Genomic DNA, 14,771 nt, shown 5'->3' with positions numbered 1-14,771 from the left:
TTCATTGCTGCTGCTGCTGCTTAAGTCACTTCAGTCATGTCTGACTCTGTGCGACCCCATAGATGGCAGCCCACCAGGCTCCCCTGTCCCTGGGATTCTCCAGGCAAGAACACTGGAGCACATGCTATAAAAACATTTCAGCATGTTTGATGACTACGCTAAAATCAGTATCTAATTTTAATCATTCAATTAATAAGTTGCTTATTTTGGATATTTTATTTTATTTTATGCTGCAAAAAGCTTTATTGTTTCCATTTGGTCCAAGGCTTGAGAGAGGGCTCCAGGGTATTAAAAAGCTGCCAAGTTGCTGCAGTGAGGGGCTTCAGGCAGCCCTGATGTTAGGTGGGTTCTTCAAAGGTCACTGGTCTCCAGAAGCTCCTAGTCGTGCTTGAGGGTGAGCCTTTCGAAGAGATACTCACCCAACCCAGCCTGGGGACCAGCCAGCCTGCGGAGGTTGGTCAGGTGGTCACCCATCTTCTTGACGAGTTTCACTTTCTCATCTAGGAAGTGGTTCTCCAGGAAGTCACAGATGTGGGGGTCTCTGAGGGCAGAAGCCAGGCCATGCAGATCCAACAGGGCTTGATTCAGGTTCTTCTCTACAAGAAGATATTTTGTAGATGTTTTGGATATTTTAATAAACAATCATTCGATTTGTGAATATGAAACTTTTACATCTTGCTTTCCGGTATTTACCTGTCGCATTTGTTTCCCTTGCTTTATCCCACTGGTTAGGACTCCAGGTTGATGCTGAATAGACAAGCTTGTCTTTTCCTCACTGCCATCGTGCGGATGCAACTGTGCCTCCTGAGACAGGAGTTTTCAGGGGAAACAAACCATCTTTGTAAAAAGAAGATGAGAACCGGAAGCTTGAGCAATGTCCAAGAGGACTGATATTGGCTTGGGATTAATATGGCTTCACGGAACTTCAGTGATGACTGGCACAAGGATGGGGAAGAAGTGTCCCAGGCGTATTTTGAAAGGCTGTATCTGTTTTGAAAGAATGTTGATGTTTTTAGACCTCACATAAGGACAGTTATGAAGTATGACTGTGAGTGTGTTGAGGAATGTTAAAAGACTATGTTCAGAGAGAAACTTGCCCAAAAGTGCCTGAGACTTCTACAGAGTTTAAGAGGAAACTTAGAAGAGAACTTTTTAAGAAGTGAAAAACTCAGACAAACAATACTTACTGTTACCTTTTCAAGCTTTACAGAATTCCCATGGAAAACCATACCATCTCTCAATAGATTTTTCTCAGAATGTTTTACACATACACACTCAAATAGTGACAGACTTTTAAATACATGTTAAACACAGTAAATGCATAACTCAATGAATGAACCAAGTTCCAGGCACCTCTTTGAGAAAGTGTACACATATATGCACTTGGGAGAAAAGCATCTGTGATAGGTACAACCTCCAGGAATATCTGATCCCCCTGCTTGAAATATAAATGCATGTATATATATATATATATATATTTCAAGCAGTATATATATATGTGTGTGTGTGTTTATATATACATATATAGTAATGATAAAGGTTTAGCTGCACTGAGTATCCATTTTTCCTGTCTTGTATAATTAGAACAGAGGAGGTTCTGTGGCCTAGATAATAACTCCATCTCTTAATTAAATGTGGGTCTGGCTGATCAGCCAAAGCAATTTGCCATGCTTAAGGGAACTTTATTGAGGTTTCACTTAATAATAGTGACCATATATGACTAAGTCAGTCTGTTGAAGCACTGCTGGGGAGCGTGACACAAATATCAATTTCTTTCATTTTTAATTTGTTAAGAATCTTAAAGTATTGAGATTTGATACAGCTATTAAAAACTCGAAGGTTGCACCTTTTTAAAAAAGTGAAATTTTAAGTAAACTTAAAGGTAAAATACATTCTAGGAATCAGTGAATTAAAATGGACTGGAATGGGTGAATTTAACTCAGATGACCATTATATCTACTACTGTGGGCAGGAAACCCTTAGAAGAAATGGAGTAGCCATCATGGTCAACAAAAGAGTCCGAATGCAGTATTTGGATGCAATCTTAAAAATGACAGAATGATTTCTGTTCGTTTCCAAGGCAAACCATTCAATATTACAGTAATCCAGGCCTATGCCCCAACCAGTAATGCTGAAGAAGCTGAAGTTATTTGGTTCTATGAAGACCTACAAGACCTTTTAGAACTAACACCCAAAAAAGATGTCCTTTTCATTATAGGGGATTGGAATGTAAAAATAGGAAGTCAAGAAACACTTGGAGTAACAGGCAAATTTGGCCTTGGAATACGGAATGAAGCAGGGCAAAGGCTAATAGAGTTTTGCCAAGAGAATGCACTGGTCATAGCAAAACCCCTCTTTCAACAACACAAAAGAAGACTCTACACATGCATATCACCAGATGGACAACACCGAAATCAGATTGATTTATTCTTTGCAGCCAAAGATGGAGAAGCTCTATACAGTTAGCAAAAACAAGACCAGGAGCTGACAGTGGCTCAGATCATGAACTCCTTATCACCAAATTCAGACTGAAATTGAAGAAAGTAGGGAAAACCACTAAACCATTCAGATATGACCTAAATCAAATCCCTTATGATTATACAGTGGAAGTGAGAAATAGATTTAAGGGACTAGATCTGATAGAGTGACTGATGAACTCTGGACAGAAGTTCGTGACATTGTACAGGAGACAGGGTTCAAGACCATCCCCATGGAAAAGAAATGCAAAAAAGCAAAATGGCTGTCTGGGGAGGCCTTACAAATAGCTGTGAAAAGAAGAGAAGCGAAAAGCAAAGGAGAAAAGGAAAGATATAAGCATCTGAATACAGAGTTCCAAAGAATAGCAAGGAGAGATAAGAAAGCCTTCCTCAGCAATCAATGCAAAGAAATAGAGGAAAACAACAGAATAGGAAAGACTAGAGATCTCTTCAAGAAAATTAGAGCTATCAAGGGAACATTTCATGCAAAGATGGGCTCAATAAAGGACAGAAATGGAATGGACCTAACAGAAGCAGAAGATATTAAGAAGAGGTGGCAAGAATACACAGAAGAACTGTACAAAAAAGATCTTCATGACCAAGATATTCACGATGGTGTGATCACTGATCTAGAGCCAGACATCTTGGAATGTGAAGTCAAGTGGGCCTTAGAAAGCATCACTACGAACAAAGCTAGTGGAGGTGATGGAATTCCAGTTGAGCTATTTCAAATCCTGAAAGATGATGCTGTGAAAGTGCTGCACTCAATATGCCAGCAAATTTGGAAAACTCAGCAGTGGCCACAGGACTGGAAAAGGTCAGTCTTCATTCCAATCCCAAGGAAAGGCAATGGCAAAGAATACCCAAACTACCGCACAATTGCACTCATCTCAGATGCTAGTAAAGTCATGTTCAAAATTCTCCAAGCCAGGCTTCAGCAATACATGAACCGTGAACTCCCAGATATTCAAGCTGGTTTTAGAAAAGGCAGAGGAACCAGAGATCAAATTGCCAACATATGCTGGATCATGGAAAAAGCAAGAAAAAGGGTACAGATGAATCTATTTGTAGGGCAGTAATAAAGACACAGACATGATGAATGGACACAGGTGGAAGGGGATGGTGGGATGAACTGGGAGAGTAGCATTGACATATACGCACCTGCTGCTGTTCAGTTGCTACGTCGTGTCCAACTCTTTGGGACCCTGTGGGCTGCGGCATGCCAGGCCTCCTTGTCCCTCATCATTTCCGAGTTCCCCCAAGCTCATGCCCATTGAATCAGTGTTGTCATCCAACCATCTCATCATCTGTTGTCCCCTTTTCTTCCTGCCTTCAGTCTTTCCCAGCATCAGGGTCTTTTCCAGTGACTCAGCTCTTTGCCTCAGGTGGCCAAAGTATTGGAGCTTCAACTTCAGCATCAGTCCTTCCGATGAATATTCAAAGTTGATTTCCTTTAGGATTGACTGGGTTGATCTCCTTGCAGTCCAAGGGACTCTCAAGCATCTTTTCCAGCACCACAATTTGAATGCATCAATTCTTTTAATTTCAGCCTTCTTTATGGTACAACTCTCACATCTGTACACGAACTACAGAAAAACCATAGCTTTGACTACAGGGACCTTTGTCAGCAAAGTGACATCTTTGCTCTTTAATATGCTGTCAGCATGGGTAAAATAGTTAGCTAGGGGAAAGCTGCTGGATAGCATAGGGAGCTCAGCCCTGTGCTCTGTGACAACCTAGAGGGGTAGGATGGAAGGTGGGAGGGAAGCTTACGAGGGAGGGATGTATGTGCACAGAGCTGACTTACTTTGTTATACAGCAGAAACTAACACAAAGATTTAAGGAAAGAATGCGCCAAATAAAATCTCTCAGTTCAGTTCAGTCACTCAGTCATGTTGTCTCTTTGTGACCCCATGGACTGCAGCACGCCAGGCCTTCCTGTCCATCACCAACTCCAGGAGTTTACCCAGACTCATGTCCATTGAGTCGGTGATGCCATCCAACCATCTCATCCTCTGTCGTCCCCTTCTCCTCCCACCTTCAATCTTTCCCATCTTCAGGGTCTTTTCCAATGGATCACTTCTTTGCATCAGGTTGCCACAGGGAAAATAAAATTGTGCAGCAGAACTGCCCTGAAAAGGAGAGGAATTCAACCCCTCCTTCCTCCAATGATGCCAGTTCTGCTCTGGAACTCAACCGTGGGGCTGCCCTTCAAAGCTGAATGATTCTGCCAGAGTCCTCACCAGCGGGGCCTCCCACATGAGGCCAACTTCCTCAGGCTGCTCACTTCTAAACTGAAATCTCATGTGGGTCAATCTGGTGAGCGGAGCCTATGTCAGGTAAATATGTCCCGTGTGCAAAGGACGCTGTGGAACAGAGATTCCTGGGTCCTCTTACTTGAAAAATAGGAAATATCTTGAAAAAAAAATCTAATAAAATGAATTCAAGAACTAATAGAGAAATTAATAAATGTTACTAAAATAAAACAGACCTAAATAAATTGAGTAGTACATCATGATCACAGATTCAAAGATTCGGTATTGCTGCATGTAAATTTTACCCCAAATTTATGTAGAGATTTTTGTAATTCCAATAAAATTTCTAATATTTTTGAGTATTCAGCAAGATGATTCTAAGATTTTTATAAAAATTGCAAGAATGAGGTAGAGAATTTGTTCTACCAGAAGGTGTCTCATTTAAAAACTACAGTAATTTTAAAAATGTAGTGTAGTTCAGGGAATAAACAATCAATGAAACAAAGTGGAGAGCCCTGGAATCAATTTATTAATATAAAGAATCTATTAATATAATATAGGCAGAGAAACCTGGCAGAAGAGGCAGTGCAGATTAAGGGAGCAAGGTCAGTCTTTACAGAGCAGGGAAGAACCAATCTGACTTCACACTGGATCTGCATCTTGTGCTTTAACCTGTGTATTCTACTGCTTTTGCTACAAGTTAATCACTAAGAGCATGTCGTATATGGTTTAAAGTATACATAACAGCCTGTCTCCTGGACCTTGCCTCCAGTGCCTGATTTGAAGCTAAGATACCTTTGTTTAGCCCACAAGAAACATTCCGACCAGGCTTGCCTGTAAATGGCTGCAGGAAAGAAGAGACACACTCCCTTCAGTTTGGTTGGAACCAGGAAATATTTGCAACAACTTATTCTGAAAGAGATGGGAATACCAGACCACCTGACTTGCCTCTTGAGGAACCTGTATGCAGGTCAGGAAGCAACAGTCAGAACTGTGCATGGAACAATAGACTGGTTCCAAATAGGAAAAGGAGTACGTCAAGGTTGTATATTGTCACCCTGCTTATTTAACTTATATGCAGAGTACATCATGAGGAACGCTGGGCTGGAAGAAGCACAAGCTGGAATCAAGATTGCTGGGAGAAATATCAATAACCTCAGATATGCAGATGACACCACCCTTATGGCAAAGTGAAGAGGAACTAAAAAGCCTCTCGATGAAAGTGAAAGAGGAGAGTGAAAAGGTTGGCTTGAAGCTCAACATTCAGAAAACAAAGGTCATGGCATCTGGTCCCATCACTTCATGGGAAATAGATGGGAAAACAGTGGAAACAGTGTCAGACTTTATTTTTTGGGCTCCAAAATCACTGCGGATGCTGATTGCAGCCATGAAATTAAAAGCCGCTTACTCCTTGGAAGGAAAGTTATGATAAACCTAGATAGTATATAAAAAGCAGAGACATTACTTTGCCAACAAAGGTCCATCTAGTCAAGGCTATGGTTTTTCCAGTGGTCATGTATGGATGTGAGAGTTGGACTGTGAAGAAAGCTGAGTGCCGAAGAATTGATGCTTTTGAACTGTGGTGCTGGAGAAGACTCTTGAGAGTCCCTTGGACTGCAAGGAGATCCAACCAGTCCATTCTAAAGGAGATCAATCCTGGGTGTTCATTGCAAGGACTGATGCTGTAGCTGAAACTCCAATACTTTGGCCACCTCATGCGACGAGTTGACTCACTGGAAAAGACTCTGATGCTGGGAAAGGTTGGGGGTGGGAGGAGAAGGGGACAACAGAGAATGAGATGGCTGGATGGCATCACCGACTCGATGGACATGAGTTTGAGTGAACTCCGGGAGTTGGTGATGGACAGCGAGGCCTGGCGTGGGGTCCCAAAGAGTCCGACACGACTGAGCAACTGAACTGAACTGAACCGCCTTTTAAACTTTACTCCCTAACCCCTTCTTTGTTCTATTAAAAAAACAAACCAGCAGCCAAACCTGAGCAAGATGGTTCTCTCAGGCATTAGTTTACCTTCTTCTTGGTTTGCTGGATTTCTGAAAAAGTCACCATTGCTTGTCCCAATAACTTGTTTCTTGGTTTATAGCCAGTTGTGGAGTGAGCAGTATGAACTTGGACTCAGTAACTTTTACAAGAAGTGATTCTGAGACAATTCTATATTAATATGGATAAAAATGGAATTACATTCCTCCCTTGTATCATACAGAAAGTCAATTCCATGTGAAGGTGAGATTATAAACAATAGAGAATGATTCTTTCAAAAGGTAAAAGTTTAAAAAAGAAAAAAGTAGTGACAGAGGAAAAGTTTGACACATTGGATCATATTAAATTAAGAACTTTTGTACATCAAAAAAGTCATAAAGTGGATAAAAAGACAAGTCAAAGAATAAAAAGGCATTCATGTCACATAAAATCAACAAAATACTAGAATCTGGAATATATGACAAACTCCTAAAATCAGTAAGTAAAGGGAAAAAATAACCCCATAGAAAAATAGACAAAAGTTTTGAACAGGTACTTTTGGAAAGAAGAGACCTGAGTGCACAATAAGCATATGAAATAGTGTTAAACATATCTGTCATCAGGAAAATCCAACTTAGGAACAAAACACTGCATATCCTCTGGACTGGCAACATGTAAAACGTCTTGCACTACCTAACGGTGGCCAGGAGAGGGAGTATGAATGGGTACCACCGCTTTGAAAAACAAGGCAGTGTTAGTGAACGTGAAGATGCCCCACTCCTGGTGACATTCTCTTGCAACACGTGTGTACATGTGCACCAGGGTACACGGCTGTTCATGCCATAAACAAAACACACACACATGAATGATTCCTTTACATCAAATTCAAAGACAGGCAAAACTGTTTATTTAGGTTCTATACATTGGTCATAAACTGATAAAGAAAAGCATGAAAATGATTATGACCCAGTTCGGAGCAGTGATTAATTTGTTGGGTGGAGAGGTTTGTGATGAAGTACAAGGAGGCTTCTGGAATAAATACTGACAGTATTATCTTTCTTAACTAGAGTGGAAGGTATACGAGTTTTTACTTTATAATTCGGGCTTTCATGATGGCTCAATGGGTAAAGAATTCGGCTGCAATGCAGGAAACACAAGAAACACAGGTTCAATCCCTGGGTTGAGAAGGTTCCCTGGAGGAGGAAGTGGCAACCCACTCCAGTAGGCTTGCCAGTAAAACTCCATGGACAGAGGAGCCTGGTGGGCTACAGTCCAAAGGGTCACAAACAGTCAGACAAGACTGAGTGACTGAGCATACATAGAGCCTCCAGTGACTACAGGGGCAGATACATGAGTTTTTGCTTTATAATTACCACTAAACCATCTTTACATCCTCTAGTTTATGCAGTTTCCATATGTTCAGTTCAGTCGCTCAGTCGTGTCTGACTCTTTGCGACCCCATGAATCACAGCACGCCAGGCCTCCCTGTCCATCACCAACTCAGTAGACATGGTAAAGTTTCATGTGTGCAATGCTATATCTCAGCTTCTGTATGTACTACAGCATGTTCGCCACCAACAGTTCAGTTTCTGTCCATCACCATTCGGCTGATCCCCTTTACCATTTCTTTATCCCTCCACTCCCTTCCTCTCTGGTTACCACGGCCCTGTTCTCTGTATCTATGTATCTGTTTTTGTTCAGTTGGTTTGTTCATGTTTTTTTGTTTACATTTTGGTTTTGTTTATATTTCGTGTATGAGTGAAATTATATGGCATTTGTTTCTTAAGTGAGACCTTTACTGCCTAATCCCCGATGGTGCTACTTTTTCATTGTGCTCCTGTGATCACAAAAAGGCAAATATTCCCTGACTTTCTCATTTGCTGAGAATCTAACAGTTGGATTCTCCAAATACTTACTTCAGCAAAATTATTTTCCCTATGAAATATCATAGTAACATAGTTTCTTTTAATGTTTTCAAAGTCTGGTTTAAGTTTGAGCTTATCCTTGAATTCAAGAGTCAAATTCAAATTCATCAAATGACTGCATATGCCATGCATACAATCCTTTTCAGTATGATAAGTCTATCCCTTTTTATCTCCTAGGAAGTATCTCCCTTGATTTTAAGCTGTGTTGGAAACCTCAGGAATCACTTATAAATGTTGAAAGTACTAGAAACCAGAGTTGAATTAATTCCTTTTTTTATAAAGAGGAAGAAAGTGGATTTTGCAAGCCTCTGTCTGAAAGGTCAATTTGAAGCCAGATTCTGGGAGGGGTTGACTGTGAACTATATATATTTGCTTTGGGCACTCTTAATAAAAGAGGATATGAATTTTTTTAGAACTCAATAGTAAACAATGCTTTTATTCCTTTTGAGTAACTAGCATGAACTTTTTTTTCAATTTTGATGAGAATTATACAGTGTACTGATGAGAATTATTCAGTGGTAAAGAACCCACCTGCCAATGTAAGAGCCACAGGAGATTCGAGTTGGACCCCTGGGTCGGGAAGATCCCCTGGAGAAGGAAATGGCAACCTGCTCCACAATATTCTTGCCAGGATAATCCCATGGACAGAGGAGCCTGGCTACAGTCCACAGGGTCACAAAGAGTCGGACACGACTGAGCGACTAATTATGCATGCGCACATGTAGTGTACTGTCTCAAATTTTGCTGCCATCTCCTAGGAGTCAGTTTTCAGTTCAGTTCAGTTCAGTTCAGCCGCTTAGTCGTGTCTGACTCTTTGCGACCCCATGGACTGCAGCATGCCAGGCTTCCCTGTCCATCACCAACTCTCGGAGCTTATGCAAACTAACATCCATTGAGTTGGTGATACCATCCAACCATCTCATCCTCTGTCGTCCCCTTCTCCTCCCACCTTCAATCTTTCCCAGCATCAGGTCTTTTTAAATGAATCAGTTCTTTGCATCAGGTGGCCAAAGTGTTGGAGTTTCAGCTTCAGCATCAGTCCTTCCAGTGAATATTCAGGCCTCACTAAACAGTCCATGGAATTCTCTAGGACAGAATACTGGAGTAGCCTTTCCCTTCTCCAGGGGATCTTCCCAACCCAGGGATCAAACCCAGGTCTCCCACATTGCAGGCAGATTCTTTACCAGTTGAGCCACAAGGGAAACCCAGGAGCCAGTTTTTGGCTCTATGATATCAACTATGAAAACATTTACAGTCTGCACAATTGGATTCTATTTTCTGTCTTTGGTCAGCCTTTCTATTCTGATTTAAAACTCCTTGGTCCTGTTTTATCATTCTTATTTGTGCTCTGTCATACTGTATGTTTTCTGTATAAGACACTTCTAAATCCTTAGTAAAACAAGATAAAAGCAGTAGGAAAAGAAGAGAATGAGAAAGGAAGCCAGGGAAAATATGAATCTGGTAGAGAAAACCATGACCATACATTCCAGCATGGCTTCTTTGAGCAACAAATCTTGGTGGGCAAATCAAATTTCCTTTCTTAATAATAAAGATTTAAATTGAACAAATAGATAAGGAAGGTATCATGGAAATCCGGACAAGAGTTGGAAAAGAAATTCCAGACACAGAGCATTTCAGAAGGGAGAGAGTTTATTAAGAACAAAGAGCAGAGACAATAAGTGCGCTGCCTCCTGGCAGGCCAGTGAGAGTCAGATTAGAACAGCAGATGGCTCAAAGGAGACCTGATCTTTTGCTGGGTTAGTAGCCAATTTTTATAGCCTCAAGACAAAGAAAATTCCTGCTGGAAGGATGGCATTAGGTGATTGGTTAGGGCGCTATCGGGTGAGCAAAACTGGGCAATTTTGCGTAATTTGGGGTCAGGAGGCTGGCTGGTAGGGACCGGGGGGATTTGGGCAACAGTTCCAATGGGACTCAGTCAGTTCCAGAGGTGACCTTGGTTCTGGGCTCTGCCTCGTGGCCTTGGTGCAAGGACTTGCACCCGTGAGCCTGGGAAAGGACTCCACAGAAGGTAGGGAGCACAGGTACCTCTGTTTGGGCAAGGCCTTACCTGAGGTGTCATGAGACCCTTCTGGTCGGCATGGAGAATTCTAACAGCAAAGCTCCAGGGAAATTTAGAATGTTTGCCTGTCAGTCAAGAAGGTGACCCAGAGGGAATCTGAGAGTGGCAGGGCTTATGCATGGACCCAGGCTGTGGCCACAGGCTTAGTATCTTCACCAGTGACTTGCGTAAAGACCTAAATAGCATCCTCATCAAAGTTGCTAATGCAGTAGATTATAATCAGACGAGACCTGGAACACAGTATATCAAAACCGAACAAGGCACAGACCGGGATGGAAAAACGCTGACTTCAAATTCTGCCTCTGCCCACATTTTAGAGTGTCATCATGGGCAAGTCACTGATAAGCCTTCATTTCACAGCCTTTAGGTTAATAATACTTACCCTTAGGTTTGTTATAAACATTAAAGGCAATATATACAGCACCTGGCATAGAGTAGCTACTCAATAAATGTAGAATATATTTGATTGCATAATTAAGATCAGAAAACATTAGGCAGGCTGGAGAGATGAATCATATCTAATAAAATAAGACAGCTTTATTTTATAGTTCAGATTTGGTTAAAAAGAATAAATAAGTAAATATACCAAAACAACTTGCCAAATTTCAGGGAGAGAAAGCCATGGGCATAGCTCTCTCTACAAACCTCTCTGCCCTGGGTTCTAACCAGTTCACTTTGTGCAAATCTTTTGGCCAAAGCAGATCTTGTAAAGAAACTGGTAGTTTTCAGTCAAAAAACAAACATCCCATATGTCCGTTCTGTGACCCGGCACTGCCCCAGCAACACGAGCTGGTGGTTATCCTCCCCTAGGAGTCTCTGCCTGGCAGCCTCCTAGCCGTGGACCCCATGGATCTCACTGCAGTCACTCACAGCCCCCAGGGCAGCACGTGGAAAGGATTCGCTTAACTGCCTTTCCTTTATTCTCGTTTTCCTCAGTTCTTCTTGTCACTGCTTTGAGCACGTCCCAGGAAAGCTCTGGTTCTCCTTAGAATACAGAGGTAGAACTTATTCTTGGTGAGGGCCAGAGAGACACTGGGTTAATATTTTATCTGGAAAGTTTTATGATGGCTCCCAATCCATAAAAAGTGAAAAGAGTCTCTTGAACTCTTATGCCTAAAGAGGCAGGAGAGTGAGGCATTTCCCACAAACCCCCTTCCCTGGCTCTGAGGAGAATTTGGCCTCTATTTTTTGACTCCATTTGTTCAGCAGAATTGGTGAGTAGCTACCACGTGTCAGGCACCACAGTAGCCATGTAAAAGTTGTTGATGGAAATAATTAACAGTCTGTAATAAGAACTGAAAATGGTTTTATTTGAGCCCAACTGAAGATTGTGGCCTTGGAGACACAGATTCAAGAAGCAATTGAATTGTGTTCCACCAGACTGAAAAATAAGGGAGGCAGAACCCACAAAATGACACAAGTTGTCAGGAATTAGGGCTGAGGCTGGTGAGAAGTAAGGGTGCCTGTCAAACAAGGATTGGTTGGGGTCCAAAATGGCACAGTTCCAAGCAGAGACCTTGAAACCATAAGGCTGTCACCGGCATTTGCTAACAGATACTGCTTTGAGAATGGCTGGCTGGTGGTATTCTTGAGTTCGACATAGTTCAAAAAATTCATGTTCTTAATGATGCAGGAATGTATCTGAAACTATGGCCACCTAGCTCCATTTTAAATGCCTGAACCACAGTTACTCCATTCTTACTTTGTAAATGCATTCCACTCTAATAGTTAAAGCAGATGTACAGCATATATTTAATGGGCCACAAACAGACTGTTCTGATTGGCTTAAAGTTCAAGTTAAGTCATGTATAAGCCAGAATGACTTCCTCATAATTCAATATGTGAATGCTTTTTCCATCAAAATGAATAACGCTGTCTCCTGTGGTCCGGTAACTGGCCATGCCCGATCATGCCAGTGGTCACAGATACCCCACATAAAAGCAGTAAGCCTGTCCCGCAATCCTGGCTCAACTCCTCCAAGCTCACTGAACCTCAGCCCCCTGTGACAGTCAGTTCTCTGAAATCCCCTACCTGCTTGCTCTCATCTGATTTATATACGAGTCCTAGTCTCTGACTGTCGTCTTGACTCTGACCCAGGAGCCCACCCGAGGCTGCATCTAGTGACTGCCTCTGCGCCCCACACCCTGTCCCACAGGCAAGGGGAGCGCAGGGCCAGGCTGCTGCGGGCTAGCCAACAGCCTGCCCGTGTCATCTCCACCTAGGAAGGAGGAAAGCGCAAGCCTCAGTGGGCCTATCAACCTGCATGGCCCCCCTGACCCGCCTGCCCATCCCACAGCCAGCACAGCTTGAAGACCCTCACAGACCCCCACGTGCAGAGCAGGGGCCTCTCTGAATTCCCCCTGGGAAACAATCTATGCAAATGTACATATATTTAATACTGCTGTTCACAATGCTCCCAGAAGCTGGAAGGGATGGCAAACCCATTGGATCCCCGCTTGCCTTTAGCTATTGCCTGAGAGATGACAAGCCAGCACCTGCTTAAAAGGCAGCCTGGCCTCGACTCTTGACATCCCACAGCTGGGCTGTGCAGCTAAGTAATGGTCCACACAGCTGGGCTCCCGGCTTCCAGGTGGCTTCCACCTCGAGCAAGTCTCCGCAGCATATGCTCATGCTAGAATCAAGGAGCCTTTCATAGGAACTCAAACTGTGACTGCATTTTACAGCCAGGAACTTTCCTTTTCTGCCATTAATCTATATCATCAAAAATAAGAGTACTGGGAAGTCCCTGGCAGTCTAGTGTTAAGACTCTGTACTGCTGTTGCAGGGGGTGCTGGTTTGATCCCTGGTAAGCTGTGTGGTACAGCCAAAAAAGAAAATTAAATGAAACTATACCTTTATAAAAAATAGGAGTGCTATTCTCCAGACTTAGAGGAGCTGGAATGTTTCTATTAAGGGAAATTGCACGGTGTGGCTAGAAGAACTCTGGACTAAGCGGAGAAAATTAAAGTTTATTGAGTACCTACTATTTTCCAGTACTCTACTCTTCACCACAATTCAATTTGCTAAATATTTTTTATTTCCATTCTACTGATAAGGAAACTTTAAGACTCAGAAAAACAAGACTTTGGATAACTTGCCCGTACTACGTGGTTGATAAGTGGCAAGATCAAGATTTGCACCCAGGTCTATCTGAAAAGCTCAGCCACCTTCTCCCCCACCAGCCTCCTTCAAGCAGGATCACTGGGGGCCCATCTTGGATGGTGGCGATCGCACAGGACACGGACCAGCCCCCTTCACTCCCTTGCTGAGCTCAGTGTCTCCTGTCTCAAAGCGGAATAGATGACCTCACAGTACTTGTGATAATCAAACGTGAAGGCATCTTAACAACTCAAGCCCTCAGGCCTGGATTCCACCCATGAGTTCGGAGCCATTGACGCCTGAGAATCTGCAGGTGCCCCCACTGGCTGGGACCTCAGGCCACAATTTAGAATAGAAAGGTGAGTTCCTCAGGGGATAGGCAGTGAAGGGTACTTCGGAAGCTGCAGGTGCCCAGGCCACCTGCCCCCGGACCTGTGTCTACCTGAGGACTGGAAGGCTGTTACTCAGAGGCCCTTTCATCTCAGCTCCTGGGTGAAACCTAGTGGGATCCAGGTATGGGTATGAGCCTTAAGGACAAAGGGCTTTTGTTGTTCTTTTTTTCTCTCTCTCTTTCTGAGTAAGAAGGAAAGAGGGTCCTGTAGTCTTTGGAAGAGCGCAGTAGCAGCAGTGAAGGCCCCCAGTGCTGACGAGGGCAGGGGCAAGACCAGGAGGAGCCTCCTGCTTCCTGAACAGGGATCACAGTCATTCCAAGAGAGGGCACACCAGAAAGAGGGCCTTCCAGGAGCAGATACAGAGAATGTGAGTTGCGGGGAGCTGGAGGAACCCCGATAGGGACTCTCAGAAGATGAGCCTTGAGACAGCAGCACCTGCGGCAAGGGCCCAGGAGTGACTATAGGTCACCTTTGCATTGGACTGTCCAGATTAAAGACAGAAATGAAATTCACCTTGTGACGGTTGGTTAGGATAGAGCCGTATATTAAATTTTCAGGGAAACAGT

At 43.0% G+C, this 14,771-nt stretch overlaps 1 protein-coding gene across 1 annotated transcript in view; it reads right to left on the bottom strand.

The window, feature by feature from the left end:
* Positions 1 to 378: 378 nt before the first annotated feature.
* The window catches only part of LOC148773949 (melatonin receptor type 1B-like), a 54,738-nt gene continuing 40,345 nt past the window's right edge, over positions 379 to 14,771 (bottom strand). Inside the window, exons 6-7 of the mRNA XM_088832279.1 lie at positions 12,858 to 12,932; positions 379 to 596 (exon numbers count right to left, since the gene is read on the bottom strand). Coding sequence (XP_088688405.1) covers positions 379 to 596; positions 12,858 to 12,932 — 293 coding nt within the window. The remainder of the gene's footprint in view (positions 597 to 12,857; positions 12,933 to 14,771) is intronic.

This window comes from Moschus berezovskii, chromosome 25 (genome assembly GCF_049115385.1).
Source record: "Moschus berezovskii isolate FMDL1 chromosome 25, NW_MosBer_1.0, whole genome shotgun sequence".
NCBI lineage: Eukaryota > Metazoa > Chordata > Mammalia > Artiodactyla > Moschidae > Moschus > Moschus berezovskii.
This window is presented reverse-complemented; position numbering and strand designations above follow the sequence as displayed.